This window comes from Panthera onca, chromosome A2 (assembly GCF_046562875.1).
Source record: "Panthera onca isolate mPanOnc1 chromosome A2, mPanOnc1 haplotype 2, whole genome shotgun sequence".
Taxonomy (NCBI): Eukaryota; Metazoa; Chordata; class Mammalia; order Carnivora; family Felidae; genus Panthera; species Panthera onca.
Window position 1 is genome coordinate 42635992 of NC_138340.1, and position 17493 is coordinate 42653484.

At 34.4% G+C, this 17493-nt stretch overlaps 1 protein-coding gene across 11 annotated transcripts in view; it reads left to right on the top strand.

Moving 5' to 3' along the window:
- Positions 1-17493, top strand: part of CHL1 (cell adhesion molecule L1 like) — a 199854-nt gene that overhangs the window by 121899 nt on the left and 60462 nt on the right. For all 11 annotated transcript variants that reach the window (XM_060631573.3, XM_060631571.3, XM_060631579.3 and 8 more), the window contains 2 exons: positions 4970-5075; positions 8231-8418. In XM_060631573.3, coding sequence (XP_060487556.3) covers positions 4970-5075; positions 8231-8418 — 294 coding nt within the window. The remainder of the gene's footprint in view (positions 1-4969; positions 5076-8230; positions 8419-17493) is intronic.

Below are 17493 nucleotides of genomic sequence, written 5' to 3' on the forward strand. Positions count from 1 at the left end.
GAGGGCTGCCTTAAATTACTTCACACAACAGTTGCACATCACACACTTTGGGCAGCCCTACCCTATTAATTCAGCCCTAAGTGAGAATCCCTTCTCCAGTGTCTTTGACAGAGGGTCAAGTCTCTCTTTGAATATTCTTACTTCTTAAGAAATTCCACTTATCTGTTCTGTGGATGTACTCTGAGCCTACACACAATATATACCAGCCTCACTGTAAACATTCTGTTCAAGAGCTGGAAATAATTCATCTTCAGTAGATTCTTTTGATTTGAGTGCAGTCCCAAATCAAGAGCAACATGCTTGGTGATCCTTGTGAGAAAGGGGTTAATAATCTTATATTCCCCACCACCGCCCCAGTAGCAACAAAGATGCCCTGAGATTTCAGACTCAGATTCCTGACCATACTCTCTTAGAATATACATTTTCAAATTTCCATCTTTTCTCATTTAGTTCATCAGTGGTAAAGAATTTGAAAGTTTATATTAATCCATAGCACACATTTTTATTCTGGTTGTCTCAATTGCTTATGCATTTTCATGCTCTAATGTCCTTAGACAACAATTGTTATAAAATATTAATGACATGTTTTCAGAACAACTGAATATTATCCATTTATTTCGGTACTCTAGAGCAGTTACTAGCAGATGCAATGAAGGCAGGTATCCAATTTGAATGTCAACGAGTCTGGTATCTCTGTAATTGGCCTAATTATGGAGGAAAGGATTTATAATGTAGAATATATATTCTTATAAACACCCAAAGGTTATTAGTTCCATTCCCTGAGTAATTAGTTATTGCTGAGACTTTACAACCTTAGCAAATTTAAGAAAGAGTAATGTTCTAATAAACAAGTTGTTCACAAGTTATTAGCTGATATCTTAGGGACTGTTGCTATTGTGCATCATCCCTCATCCTTTGTAACTGTAATATAATTTAAATAATGTGAATTTGCAATAAGCTTGAGACCTGCTCTATTTAGAAATAGCAGCAGTCAGAAACGAGGCAAATGTTACTGAAGGTATGAGTGTTTTTTGCATGTTGTTGAAATGTTTATGTATATCCAATGGATAAAGACTAAACTTGGGCTAATGTCCCTAAACTAGTAAAACTGAGTTATCAGATTCATTAAGCCAAAATTATTTTTTAGAATTGGAAATAATAGCTTTGAATTATTTATTCTAGGCTGGCCATCAAAGCTTAAAACAGGACCAATGCCCTCTCAGGGTCAGTATCTTTTTCCCAAATGATTATCATATGATGTTACAAAATTATACATGGATTAAAAAGAACCCATGAATAGGGGTGCCTAGCTGGCTCAGTGGTGGAGTATGCAACTCTTGATCTCGAGGTTGTGAGGTTGAACCCCATGTCCGGTGTAGAAATTGCTTAAAAAATAAAATCTTTTTAAAAAGGAACCCATGGGTAAAACATTTTCATTTAACAGAGTACGAAAAGCTCATTGGTATGCTTTCAGGTTCCATATTGTAGTAAATATTTAAGAAACTACCACTTGTGAAGTTCTGGTGTATATTTTGGAATGTCCACAATCATCAGAAAGGATGATAAAATATCTCACCCTTTTCCAAGTACATTATCTGTGTAAAGCTAGATTTTCTTCATATATTTAAGCCAAACAATTTTTGTGACAAATTGAATGTGGAAATATACATGAGAATCCAGCTGCCTTCTATGAAGATATTAAAGAGATTTGCTATAATGTAAGAACATTGCCACCATCCTCATTATATTTAGTGTTGTTGATAAAATAGGTATTTATTTTAACATATACAATTATTTAAAATGGATTCATAAAGAAACATTTTAAGTATTTCTCAGTTTTGATTTCTAATATGGAAAATATTGTTAGATATAACCCACACAAACAAAAGCACCGTGGGGTCTTGTATAATTTTTAAGAATGTAAAGGGATCCCAAGACCAGAAATTCTTACCAGCAATTTATCTAGCCTGAATCCCTAATTTTACAAATGAAAAAACAGAATGACTCAGGGCCTGACTAAATGTCACAGGGTTTAGGGTCCTATTTGTAACTCCACTGTGAAATATTACTTAAAAACTCAGGCTCGGTGCCTTTGTGCAAATTGTTTTTCTTAAAACATATTTGCCTAAGTCAGTTTCCTGCAGCTGAATCTTTCACACTTCCTTATGATTTTTGTGCTGTCCCCTTCCTTTCTAGAAAACGTAAGAACTGTACTAAAATGGTAATGTATCACTTTGAAAACTGTTGACTGCTCCCTGATAGTAGACATTTACATAAATCTGTGTCCCCCTTTAAAACATGATCCATATTTGTATCTTTAGCATTAATATATTTATTTTATAAACACAATTCTCTGAAATGCCATCTGGCTACTCACTTGAGGAGAGACAAAGTCCTCTGCCCAGTTTTTAAGTTTTTCCTTTTTTGTTTTTCAATTTTTTAAATGTTTATTTATTTTTGAGAGAGCAACAGAACAGAAGCAGGGGAGAGGCAGAAAGAGAGGGAGACACAAAATCCAAGCAGGCTCCAGGCTCCGAGCTGTCAGCACAGAGCCGGTCTTGGGGCTCGAACCCATGAACTGTGAGATCATGACCTGAGCCGAAGTCAGACGCTTAACCGACAGACCCACCCTAGGCGCCCCTTAAGTTTGTCTTGAAGGTTATTTAACTTGTCACACACACCAAGTTTTTCACAAGACCAGGAGTACTTGAATATGTAGAATCTATTTAAAAATGCCATTATGTATTTTTTGGATGATTATTAGTGTTAAATTCCATAAAGGGAGAAAAACCTAGTCTCAGACCCCCAGTAATAGTGAAAGGAAAATTTATAAATGGGAAATGACAAATAATAAACAAACTTAGGGAAAAACATTTATTAATAAAAGCAATGTGTAGAAATAAAAATAGAGAAAATGAGCAGGTTATAATTTCCTTTGTAAAATTAGCAAAATATTTTATCATTTTTAAATATGGTGTTCATTTGTGGCAAGGATGATGGAAACTGTTGTACTCCCATTTTGTCTGTAATAAATGTCCTCTTGTGAAATGACGTCATAATATATCCAGAATAAATATTATTTGTGTCCATGTCTGGAAATTTATCATAAGTCACTAATTCAATAAAGGAAAAATTTATATGCTTGAAGATATCTATGGAAGTACATGTTACCTGGAAACAGAAAAATGAAATAATAAGAAAATTATCAAATAAGTGATGACAAAATAATGGAAATAAATAAAGTAGTAAAAGTAGTATATTAATTATAATGTCTTAGAACACTACAAGTAAAAAACAACTGTCAAAATGATTGGACTAAGTTAAAAATATATACACACATCAAATAGACTAAATGCCAATAATTTAAAAATAGAGACTTTAAAGTTGTAATGATATGGCAGTCTTTCTTCTGCTTTACAAATTGTTCTTTTATTCTGGATTAAATGAAGTGAACATATATGCCAACATGAAATGAAATGGTAGCAGCAAATGTATGTATTCTTTAAAAGTAAATATATTTTGCATAATCCAATTAAAAATGGGCAGAAGACAAAGACATTTCACCAAAGAAGAGGTACAGATGGCCAATCGACACATGAAAAGTTGCTCAATATCAGTAATCATCAGGGAAATGTAGATTAAACCTCAGTGAGATGTTACCTCACACCTGTCAGAATGGCTAAAATCTAAAGCATAAGAAACAACAGATGTGGAGAAAAAGGAACCCTCATGCACTGTTGGTGGGAATGCAAACTTGTGAAGCCACTGTGGAAAACAGTATGAAGGTTCCTCAAAAAAGTTAAAATAGAATTCCCACATGATGCAGATATTCCACTACTGTATATTTACCCAAAGAATACAAAAACATGAATTTGAAGAGATATGTATATCCCTGTGTTTATCGCAACATTATTTACAATAGGCAAATTATGGAAGCACTCCTATTATCCTTCGATATAGATGGAGGAAGTGGTATAGATGAAGAAGTGGTATTTGTATGCACACGTGTGTGTGCAGACACACACACACACACACATATGTATATATGTAATGGAATATTACTCAACCATAAAAATGAATGAAATCTTGCCATTTGCAATAACATGAATAGATCTAGAGGGTATAAGTCTAAGTGAAAGAAGTCAGTCACAGCAGCTGGGTGGCTCAGTTAGTTGAGCATCCAACTTTAGCTCAGGTCATGATCTCATGGTTTGTGGGTTCCAGGCCCGTATGGGGCTTGCTGAGTCCTCTTCCAATCGTCTGTCCCTGACTCTCTCTGCCCCTCCCCCACCTCATGCACGCACATGCCCACTCTTTATCTCTTTCAAAAATAAATAAACGTTAAGAAATAAAGACTGTCAGAGAAGGACAAATAACAAATGATTTCAGTAATATGTAGAATTTAAGAAAGAAAACGAACAAAGGGAAAAAAGAGACAAACAAAAAAAACAGACTCTTAACTGTAGAGAACAAACTGATGGTTACCAGAAGGGAGGTGAGGGAAAAGGTGGGTGTAATAGGTGATGAGGGTACTCTCATCACGATGAACACTGAGTAATGCGTAGAATTGTTGAATCACTGTATTGTACACCTGAACTAATATAACACCGTGTGTTAACTCTACTGGAATTTTTTTTTTTTTAATGACCCAAGAGTACACACCTCAGAAAAATGAATTAAATACATGTTCAAAGACGAAGTGAAATTTGTTCTGTAATTTTCACTCTTTTATAGTTCTTTTACCTACCAATATAGAAAGCATGTTTATTTTTCAAGATTTTATTTTTAAGTAATCTCTGTACCCAATATAAGGATTGAACTCACAACCCTGAACTCAAGAGTCATATACTCTACTGACTGAGCCAGCCAGCCTCCCCTACAAAGTATTTCAGTTGTTTCTGTTATAGCTAAATTAACCTCACCCAGTTTTTGCAGACCATGTTCTTTACATACTTATTTTGATATTTAGTTCAACAGGTTCCAACCATCATAAAACAGTCAAAAGTGCAAGTTGCCTTTCCCTTTGATGAATATTTTCAGATTGAGTGTGAAGCTAAAGGAAATCCAGAACCAACGTGAGTATTCTTTCAAACAAATCATTGTTTAATGCATACAGTGTTTTTACTTCTCTGTACTCTGACTGTTACAAGCTTTTTGGAGTATAAATCTACATGTGACTAAGGTAAGCATGCCAAAAGAATGATAGCTATGTCTATGAAGATAAAGTTTGGCTATTTTACATATGTTCTTGTGCAAGTCGAATTTATTTTCACCATTGAATGATTTACCTTATGTTAAATACTTACCATGGGCTCTGGCACCATGGAAATATTCTGTCATTCCTTATGTTACAAGTGAAAAAGGCAGTCAAAACCCAAAGGATCCTTTATTCTACTTAGTGAAAGGTAACATTTGTTAAGCCAAATGCTTAATACATTTATACATGACATTGTATACATAGTTATTATTGCAAGTCTTAAATGTGACACATACCTTATTCAGTGAATAGGTCGTTACTTGATATTTAAGTTCTCATAGAAATATTTAGTCATCCTGGATGGCAGAATGCTATATGCATTGTATATTTTTATCTAGTAGTTTATTAGTTAAATAACTGTTAATGTAGGTGATCATAATCAGTGATTAAAGATTTTTAAAATACCTCCTGTACTTTGGAAGGGAGAAAGAAATGTGGATGTATTGGGAATGAGGTGGGAGAAGCTGTAGGGAAAATTTTAGATTTTAATGTAGGTGATTCTCAAGTTGTCAGCAAAGTTACCCATTTATTGATTTGCTTAATTCCTTTATATTAATTAAGAAGGTACATATTTAATGAAAATTATTTGAAATTGTATTGTGGCTCTCATGATTACTGCCTGGTAATATGTTATTTTAAAAATCATTCTTAATGAATCATTAACATGTTAAATTATCAGTATTATCTATATTTCACCAAATGGAATATATTCAATCAATATATGTAAATGTGGACAGAATTGTTTGGAATGAAGACGAATTTAGTTGATCATCCGGCTTGATCAGTATGGATCAATCAATATTATGATATATATTAATGTTAATGAACTGAATTATTGTATCAAAAGATAATACACAATCGTCAGATATTATTAATGATCAAATTTATCTGTGTCTGTAATCAGAATGAGTTTAATTATGAAATACTACTAGCACTTATAATAAATTCAGAAATAAGAATAGAATCTGCTAGTAACATTATTTCTTATTTTCCTAGATCCAAGTCCAATATAATTATGTAAGAAAATAAAATAAAATCTATACATATGAGAAAATATGATTATTAATATTTATTATTATTGTTATTATTATGTAACTTGTTATTTTATCTGAAAACCCAAGAATATTCATTCCCTGGACAAAAGACAAGCTTTTATAAATACAAAGGGGTTACAGTAAGTGGCCAATAATACTTTTTAAAAAACCTTAATTAGATGTCCATGCAAGGCAGTTAGAAAATAAATAGGAAACAAGAAGGAAAAAATATTTCATCACACTAGCAAAAGGAAAAAATCTAGCAATCTTAACAATTAGTGGTAGCAACATCAACAAAAACAATATCAAATACTATGTAATAAGACCTATGCAGGATTTAAATTGGGGGTGGTGACTACAAAATTCTGCCTAGGATCGGGAAAGAAGATTTCAAAGAATGAAAAGATGTAGCATATTGCCAAGTGGAAGTGTTTAATTCTGTATATGTAAAGTAATCCCAGTCAACGTACTGGGATTTAAAAGAATAGATTCTCTGTGTTCTTTGTAAGTAAAGCCAATAAAACATAAAACAGAGAGAGAAAAACGAGTAAAAGGAGTGGAGTGGGGGGCAGGCGTACTCCCAACAAAAATATGTGTGCCATGAAGGTTTGTTAATCCTGTTGAGAGAATAATCAGCTAGGTTAGTGTAATAATATGGTGTCCTAAAACATTACCCAGTTTGCATGGGTAATTCATATATGAAATGCTAACTAAAATCAAGTTGGGAAGTCATTATTAGATTGATAAGGTTGTTTTAAAAAAGGCTTTTTAGAGCCTCGTCCATACAAATGACATGGTGGTCACATATTATGGTGAGAACTTAACTGTGTAGGGTTTTTTCTGGTGTACAATTCTGTAACATTTATCAACAACTGTAAAAATTTTCTTATGCTATTTGTCTATCAGTCTTTGAAGAGATTGTCCTAATGAAATATTAGATAAGAACCAAAAAATAAATATGTTAAGGTTGTGTGCACAATTTGCTTATAAAAGGGAGAAAATTCAAATCATTGAGTAACTTATACAGTAATCATATGACAGAAGATAATGTAGTCATAGAAACTGTCTTTAGTAGCATTGTAATAATTAGAAAACCTAATTTTTCCAAAATTACATATTCATTGTGGTCTCAAATATGTTACTAATATGTCTAAAAGTAATGTTAGGAAATACCACATTTAATAGTACTTGTTTGTTTAATTTTGAGTGAGCTTTTCACATACACACATGATGACACATTATATGTTTGTATGGAGTAGTCTTTGAAATACTAGTAAAATACCTTTCCAGTTGGAAAAGCTAAAATAGCTTCAAAAAGAACAGAACAAAACCTATTTTCAATTTCTGTTCTCTCAGCTGTCACAGCTCTTTTATGGCTTGGTCTTCCTTCACCTTGCTATAACAAATATGCTACAGACTGGGTAGCTTGAACAACAAGCACATATTTGTTACACACTTCTGGAGGCCGGGCAGACCAAGATCAAGGCCTTGGCTGATTTGGTGTCTGATGAGGACCTGCTTTCTGGTTCATATACAACTATTTTCTTGCTGTTACCTCACATGACTTAAGACAGCAGAAATGCTTTCTGGAGTCTCCTTTATAAGGCTTCTAATCTCATTCATGAGAACTCCACCCTCATGATCTAAGCACCTCCCAGATACCCTACCTCCAAATACGCTTACAATAAGGGATTGGGCTTGAATATATGAATTTGGGGGAGACATAAACATTCAGTCTACAGCAGCTTGTGAGATTTCTCAGACTCTTCTAAGGCTTTTTTTTTTTTGTATTCTATTATATAGCCAATTAAAAATCTTTTTTTCTTAAACCATAAATTGCCTTGGTTTTGTCATTGTTGTGCTTTTGATTATGACTACTTTAAAATTAAGAAATACATTTTCATTTTTCAGGATTATTTACTTTTCTTTTATCTTACAGATTTATGTGGACTAAAGATGACAAGACTTTTGATCTCTCTGACTCTCGGATAATTGTGTCTAACAACTCAGGAACATTTAAGATCCCAAATGAGGGGCACATATCTCATTTTCAAGGGAAATACCGCTGCTTTGCTTCTAATAAACTGGGGGTTGCTATGTCAGAAGAAATAGAATTTATAGTACCAAGTAAGTGTTACAATGGATATTCCATATTACAAATATTTTAGTGAAATGTTGAAGAGAATAATAATACATTCATAAATTAATTACCAGCTTATATATGCCATATGTTTCATTATAAGGGAAGTTATCTTCTAGATCTTGATACTTTAAATATGATCTTTGAAAGCAACATAATTTTGCTGTTTCAATATTCTTATATCTAACATGGGAAAAAATAAGAGTCTGCGTTGCCTTATAAGATGAGAATCAAGCTAAATGCATTGGTTAGATGTGGCTAAATTTCATTGCTGCAACAAGTATTCTCAGGCCCACGTGCTAATTCCCTGATTACGTGGTTGGCTGTGGGTCTGGCAGCTCTTTAGGCTAGGTGTTCTCCATGCAGCCTTGTGGAGGTCCCAGCCACTGGAAATAGCGTCATTCTGTGAGTGTACCATGTGAAATTTACACCACCTTGGTCAAAGAATCTGGGGCAGAGACCAGGCAATAATTGCTTCCAACAAGAAACTATACAGGCAACTTCTCATAGTTTGTCAGGTGGGCAAAGCCAATCTCATAGCCCTACTTTACTCCAGCAATATGAGTGCCCATTGGGAGAGGATAGCCAGTAATTGGTATATATTAACAATGTTTTCTGTAAATAATAATCATGGAAAACTGTAAACTACTTTACTGTTAAGGGTGTGTTTTATCAATAACTGCTACGAAGATTAAGTGACTCCTTTATTACCATATTTTGCCTCTACAGCATGGGATCTCTGATGACCAACTTCCACATTTGGTCACTTATTTTCCCTGCTCTTAAGGTATCCCACATTACCTGATTCTAACTAAAATCTTTGCAGAGTCCATTCTTATGTAAAAACTGTTGTCAGCTTCTATTTGGCAATTTCTTTTTGCAGACTTATAGACACTAAAGAGATTCAGAGTCATTGCCTTTCCAGGATATGGACACTTTATGCTGGAAGCCAGTGAGAATGTACACAAACCTCAGAAAAACAAATAATGAAAAGACGTATCCTAAAAAATTGGACAGGGGACTAGATTTAAATGATTCTAAAGTCCTTATATTATTCTAGATAAGAATTTAGAGTCTTACAAGTAAAGTTTGCATCTTAAGATTTATAAAGTAATTACATTAAAAATATAGAGTAAAATATGGTTAACAGACCCTGTTGTTTGAAGGAGAAAAAGATAAGAAATGTGAGAAAAGGAAAGAAAAAACTGTACAAATAAATCCAAATATATGACTAATTGAAGATGAAAGTAAATACACTAAATGCTTCAAGTTTTTTTCTTTAAAGAAAGGTATGGATTATTTACTTTGTAGCACATCTAAATCATAAGGGTACAGAGTTATTGAAACTACAAGATGGAAATGATGTTCCAGATAAATGCTATTCAAAACAAAATGGGAATGTCTGAATTAAAATTAGTCAAAATAGAATTCATTTTTATTTTTAAAAAATGTTTATTAATTTTTGAGAGTGAGAGACACAGAGCATGGGCAGGGGAGGGGCAGAGAGAGAGGGAGACACAGAATCTGAAGCAGGCTCCAGGCTCTGAGCTGTCAGCCCAGAGCCCAATGTGAGGCTTGAGATCATGGCCTGAGCTGAAGGCAGACACTTAATCGAATGAGTCACCCAGGTGCCCCTAGAATTTATTTTTAAAAGCCTTCCTGAAGATTAATTCCCTAGGCATATATAATATTAAAATATATGAAGCAAAAATAGAAGTACAAATGGAAATGGACAAATCTATCATAATAATGAGAGATACTAAAATATGTTTTATTTTTTGGTAGCTCAAGCAGACAAAACATCAGTAAGTATATAGAAGATTTAAAGAAGCCAATTATAAGCTCCAACTAATGAACATGTATAGAACATTGCACCTAAAACTGCAGAATGCATTTTTTTTCAATATTTGAAGACATATTAGCTATGAAATAAATATGACCCAAATGCAATTGAGTTAGAAGTCAATAATACCAACAAAATTAGAGAAGCCTTATATCTTTGAAAATCAATAAACAGATGTCTAAGAAACTCATAGGTCAAACAAGAAATGGCAAAAGAAAATAGAACATATTTTGAAGTGGCCGTGGTAGCAATTCTACATAGGAAAACACGCATGAGGCAGCCAAAGCATTACTTAGACAGATACTTTTCATCTTAGAAACATACATTAGAAAAGAAGAGGTGAAAATTAATGATTAAGCTTTTTTATTTTTATTTTTTAATGTTTGTATATTTTGAAAGAGAGAGAGAGAGAAAAAAAACACAAGTGGGGGAGGGGCCGAGAAAGAGAGGGAGACACAGAATCTGAAGCAGCCTCCAGGCTCTGACCCATGAACAATGAGATCATGACCTGAGCCAAAGTCAGATGCTTAGCCTACTGAGTCCCCCAGTGATCTAAGCTTTTTAGGTAACGTAGTTTTAAGATGAAAATGCATGAATTAACTTAAGGCAACAGAATAAACTAAAAAAAAAAAAAAAAATTGATGGGATAAAATAATGTAGAAGCAGAAAAATCCAACAAAGAGATGTGAAACCTTTATAGTTGAAAAATATTTTAAAAGATATAGATAAATAGAAAAAATATACCTTTTTCAAATGAAAATATGAGAATGGGCTCATCACCATTAGTAGTCAGAAATAGATGTACTGTAACCCACATAATAAAAGCATTTGCTCCCACAAAGTTGGGAAATATTACGAAGTCTGAGAGTAATAATTTTAGTTGGGAATGTGCAGCTCCCATAATCTACTACCATTGCAAGGGGACTTTCCTGCTCTGTGGAAAATATTTGTCAGTCTCTCCTAAATGGAAGATGGTCTCACCTGTAACCTGGCTCTTCCATTTCCTTCCTCATGTGTGTGGCACTCATCCGTGTCAATTGGGCATATTTGTGATTCCATTGCTTGTATTAAAAATATATTGGAAAAAAACATGAGTGTACCCATGATAGGATGAGTAAACCTATGGTGGTATAGTTACTCAGCAGTGAAAATTGATGAATCTTGGGAATATGTTGAATAATCAAAGCAATTCTCAAAATGATACATACACTATAATTTTATTAACAGAAGTGCAAAATATGGGAAGATAAATTATTGTTTAGGAGGATACTTGTATGTGGTAAATTATAATGAAAAACAAACAATGATGAAAACACAATTTCGGGGGCCCCTGGGTGGCTCAGTTGGTTAAATGTCTGATTTCAGCTTAGGTCACGGTTTCACAGTTCAGGAGTTTGAGCCCTGCATTGGACTCCATGCTGAAAGTGCAGAGCCTGCTTGGGGTTCTCTCTGTCCCTCTCTCTCTATGTCCCTCCCTCATTCCTGCACTCTTTTTCTCTCGAAAACAAATAATAAAATTAAAAAAGAAAAATTGCAAGAAGATTAAAAAAAAAAGAAGAAGAAAACACAAGGATAGTAGTTTCCTCTAATGGAAGGAGGAAGGGATGGATTCTGTACCAGACAGGAAGGTCATGGTGACACTGTGAGTTTTGTACAGTGGGGTGGTGGATAAGAGTGTTGGCTGTATTTGTTTGTTTCTTTTTATTCTTTGCAAATGGCTTTTTTGTATATGCAAAATTTATAAGTACCATATTTACTTGTCTGAATTAGATATACTGGGATATTAAGTAAGGTGTTATAGCATAGTAATGGCAAAAGTAGTGGCAGGTAAACTTGAAAACTGGCCTCAGGAGTTTAGGTTTGAAATGACATTCACTAGTAGATGTTCATGAATTCTGGATCAGAAAGTTATTACCATGAAATTTGTGGTTGTGATCATAAAACCAGACAGATGTAATTATCTATAAGTGTGTAACTATAGTCATGTTATAGTTTATATTATAAAACCAGATATTGTAGTCTAACTATAACCATATAATCTATGTATCTAATTAACTAAAATAGGTGAGATAAGATATGTGTGAGAGGGATATTAAAAATCTGTTGTAGAAGGCAAAGCATCAGCATGATCCCCAACCTGAACTCTGATGGTTGCTATGGAGACACAAAGGAAAAAGCTAGACCTATTGCAGAGAAGGAAATGGCACATGTTAATATGAGATTCTGCAATTAAAGGGTTTTAAAAAATATTTTTTTCTCATTATCTAAGCAGACCAAGTGAAGTCATGAACATTGTGAGGGTAATTCTGGCCAGAATCGGCTAGCATTGCAGTGAAGAGATGAGATTTGGATGTGAGCTATGTAGTGGGTAATTGCTATGTTTTTCTGCTGCTGTAGAAAAAAGCAAAATAAATTAGGTTTCTTATGCATCATTTCCAGTCTCTCCTGAAATTACTTCATCGTCTAACAGCTTTCTGCAATCATTTCTATGTTGAAGAGGACCGCTATCCCAATCCTTTTGGGGTTTAGAAGTCAGAGACCATTTAAAGTTTCCTACAATGTTTATCAATTGATTCTTTTCTTAAGCTGTAGAGAATCAATTCTTTTTTTATTGATAGAAACTTTGTGATTCGAATTTTAGAGTGTCATCTCTGATGTCTTAAAGTTTTCTTTAGACTAACCTTAAAGGCTTTTTAGCCCCCTAAGTTTCTGCACGAGGACAATAACTGGAAATCCCATTATTACTTCTTACAAACAGAAACCTTTTCACAGGCTGTTCGGCTTTCTGCTTTTAATAACACTGCAGTTGAGTTTGCTAGGGAATGAAAGAGTAAAAGAAAAACCAACCAAACAAACACAATGTACTGTTTTCAAACATAGGAAAAATCACTTCACTAAATGGATTTCCCACAATATGGCGTGGAGAGTTAGTCTGTGAATTATTCAACATGTCTTTATTAAACTCCCCTCACGTGCCAGCCACTTTTCTAGTAATTTGAGAGATAGCAGTGAACAAAACAGAGGCTGTCCTCAAGAAACTTCTATCCTGTGTATGTGGTGAGTGGTTCTGAGAAGAAGATAAGGGTCTTTCTAGCCTTTATTTTGACAACCGCCAGTGGTTGATATGACGATACAAACGATTCTCTTTGGGCTATTCAGTACTGCCCATCCTTCACAGCACAGATCAGCTTCCTCCACTTACCATTCCTACTCCATCTCAGCCTATAGCAATTTTTCTTTCTGATTTTTTAGAACAACTTTTTGAGGCATCATTTACATATCATAAATTTTATTGGTGTTAAGTGCAAAATCATTGAGTTTTTAAAATACATTTTTAGTACAACCATCATCATAATCTAGTATTAGGACATTTTTATCATCTCCCAGAGATTCCTTATGCCCATATGTAGGTACTACTCTCTCTTCCCACCCCTAGCCCTAGGCAGTCACTAATCTGCTTTCTGCTTCAGTAAATTTCTTTCCTGAACATTTCATATAAACAGAATCATTCCATACATTATTTTCCCATCTAGCTCCTTCCACCTAGTGTGATTTTACAGCTTACTCACATTGTAGCATTTATCAGCAGTTTGCTCCTTCTTATGGCTGAGTAATACTACACTGTATGGATGTACCACTCTTTGTTTATCCATTCGCCAGTTGATGTCCCTTCGGATTGTTTCCAATTTTTGGTTATTACAGATAGTTCTCTTAAGGAAATCCACGTGAAAATTCTCTGGAGTTTTTAAAGCATTTAGTTATGTACTGCTTGGAAGAGTCTTTTAGTTGTGCGTATACTAATTGGGATGTTTAAAAATGGTAAAGATGTCATGCTATGCTATTCTTCTTTTGTTGTATGCCTCCAGATGCTGCTTGAATGCATATTATCAGTGACTGATTTATCGATTCATAGGCTGAAGAATAAAAGAATGAATAAAAATACTAGAGCAATTTCCATACACTATTAAAGTAATATACGAAATGGCAGGCTTAGGAATGCAATCCTTTATATACTGTTTTAATGGAAACCAATTAGAATTTCTGGTCTGCTAGGTTCTACATTTGTATAGCTTCCTTAGATTCCTCAAGACAATTCCCTTAAGACATACTGTGGCTATTTATTGCTCAGATTTGGGAGGAGTAGAATAGCAAAAGCAGGATCTGGTAGCATATGCTAATTTCTTTTACTGATATATGCAAACCAACTAAAGAAGATCAATTTGTTGAGAGTGCAACTTGGAGTTTTACAGGTTTAATTAAGACCAAGGATTTTCCTCTCATCCGTCATGTTGTGCGAATGACTGGAATGACATGGGCTGGATTGGGTGTCCTTCCTTAGCATGAATTCATTACGAGCTCATAGACTGAAAGGCAATGTTAATTCTCTGTAGTCCTAAATGGATTAATGGGGTACCCTCCAGGAAATGGGAATCAATTAAATTTCTTTGCATATGGAAACTAGAATTAGGGATGATATAGCATGTGAGCTCAGTGTCATGCATTCATCATAATGATGTCAGACTGTAGCAGTTTGCTAAACCCACTGAATGGAAAGCTCACCAATCCAGTCCTGTAAACAAAGAGAGAAGTCAAAATAAAGTTCTATTGGGGCACCTAGGTGGCTCAGTTGGTTAAGCATCCGACTCTTGATTTCAGCTCAGGTCATGCATGATCTCATGGTGGTGATAGCAGAGAGCCTGCTTGGGATTCTCTCCCTCCATCTCTGCTCTACCCTTCCCACCCTTTCTGTCTCTCTCTCTCTCAAAATGAATAAGTAAATAAACATTAAAAGAATAGATAAAATTTTATGGCATAGGAACATTTGCCCAGTAATGGGGAGGAGTATCATTAAATCATAGGTTCTACATGACAAACTTACTGTTTCTTTCCTCTGGCTTCCTCCCTACCTCCTCTGTAAAAGCTAATTCCAAATATTTGCATAGAATTACAGAAGTCATTACAATGTAGGCTACAGAGAAAATCAGAAGGCACAGTAGAAGAAAGCTGTATGTCCCTTTGCCCATCTCCTCTCTCTACAGTGTGGTCGGGTGAACTAGGCAAAGTGAAAATACTTGATTATTAGCCAACATATGTTGAATAATTTTTAAGTGCCCCATGTTATTTAATTGATTTATATGAAATGGCTTATTTAAACTTTGACACAAATCAGTGAATTTGGATGAGGAAACTGAAGCACATTAAGTAACAGGTTCTGATCACTAAGTAAGTGATGAAGCCAGGATTCAGCCCCAATCAGCTGGCTCCAGAGTTCATGTGTTTAACCACAATGCTATACAGTGTTGTCTGTGCTTTGATCATTTAGGTAACACATCTTCTGCATGAGCTGAAAAGTGTTGCACTTTTTTGTTGGAAATACCTTGGCAGTAGAGTATCAGACTCAGAGAGATAAAGAGTGTAAGAAGACTTGATGAGATTACTTGTGTGCCAGAGACAGATTATCTGCAGAGTTACATAACTTGATAGTGGTTAAGTCACCTTAATGGCTTTCTTTTAAGTGGTTTAGTTACTATGATTTGTATTAAATTATGCTGATACTGTTTCATTACTACTCTTTACTATTAAGCATGTTGGCATGGTAAGACTCTACAGCTTAGATTTTACAATATCCTTCCCTTAAGAAACTTCTAACCTAGTGAGTCTTTCAAGGAGCCTAGGGAGATGAATTCACAGGACTCTAGGATCCCAGAGAAAAGTAAATGGGGGCATGAAAGGGTAAAAATACTGGTCTGAAGTGGCAAAGCCAATTAGTTTCACTACTTGGTCCAGAACCCAGCTTGCACTCTTCTCTAAATACAAAATATTTTTTAGAAGGCATCTGCATTTCAAGTACAAAGATGTTATTTTTTTCAGTGTGTTTGGTTGAAAGAATTGAAATGATGAGTTTCAAAACTCATGGTCAGCATCTCAACTTGTAGAGGTCTTAGAAATTTTGTATCTGCTGGTTTGCTTTATATTGATAGTTCCAGTAAGAAGACTGCTTGCTGTCCAGTTAACTAGTTTCTAGAAAAGTGTTTTCATGCTAGATTCTGACTGGGTTTTCGGGAACGTATGCCATTGGAGTTGTTACTAGAAATTGGACTGTGACACTGAATTGTAACTGTGCAAGCTTATTGGAGAGTAATAAAAAAAGATGGGTGCTGTCAAATGCTTGATTTCTTAATGCAGATAGACTGATAGGGACATTATATATAAAGGAAATCGACTTCATGTAGACTTAGGTTATTATGGGATTTCCAAACATTCTTGAACTTCTGCTTAGGTACATACCGATGTACAAGTACATTCTGCTTCCTTTGCAGAGAGGCTACTCCATGGTCAAGTCCAGTGTTACTGAAACATAATTAAGTGATTGTGTTTTTGCTGTTTATGGAGCACTCATTTAAAATATGTTGGCGAGTTAAAGCAATGTAGTTGCCTTCCACAAAAAAAAAATAATTGTTTGCAATTCACTTTTAAAAGTGTTGCATCTGTCCAAACTCAACAATGCTAATGTTTATCACCAGAGAAACACAGTTAGCAAAAGCCATTGGTTGAAGTTATTTTTAAATGGAGTTGTTTCTTTATTTGAATTAAGATAAGCTTCATGCCTGCTGTTGAGTTACAGTAATTAAATTCCACATTTATCTGTGGCCATTAAAATGTTCACTTTCTAGCATGGAACCAGACTTACTAAATAGTGGCAAAGTCAAAGAAGAGGACCATAAAAAAAATACTGACAAATTAATGTCTTTTATAATATCTATTCTCAGACCTTAAATTATTAAATATACAAATGTTCTTCACTTTTTCCTGATAATAATTTCATCTTTGATCAAAAGCTGTTCCAAAGATTTATGGTATGTGATAAAGGTTTTGATAGGCTTATAAATTTTATTTTATTTTTATTATTGATGCCTTGGAAGCCAGTTGAATTACATATGTACATCTTTGGAATTAGAATTTTATAATCTAGATTTAATTAATGCATGGATGATAGTGCTTCACTGGCAGTACTATCTGTTTGAATCATTAGATTTTTCTGAATACTCTGAGGGGGCAGCTCTCTAATTAGGGCTTTATATATCTTATTAATTAGCTACTTTACAATGGCTATCACCCAGGGAACTGTGTATTCCTGTAAGGCATTGTAAAGTTTGCTTGTTATAAAACAGGATTACAGGCACTTTCCATTTTCTAATCTATGTTCCCCTTCCTCTGT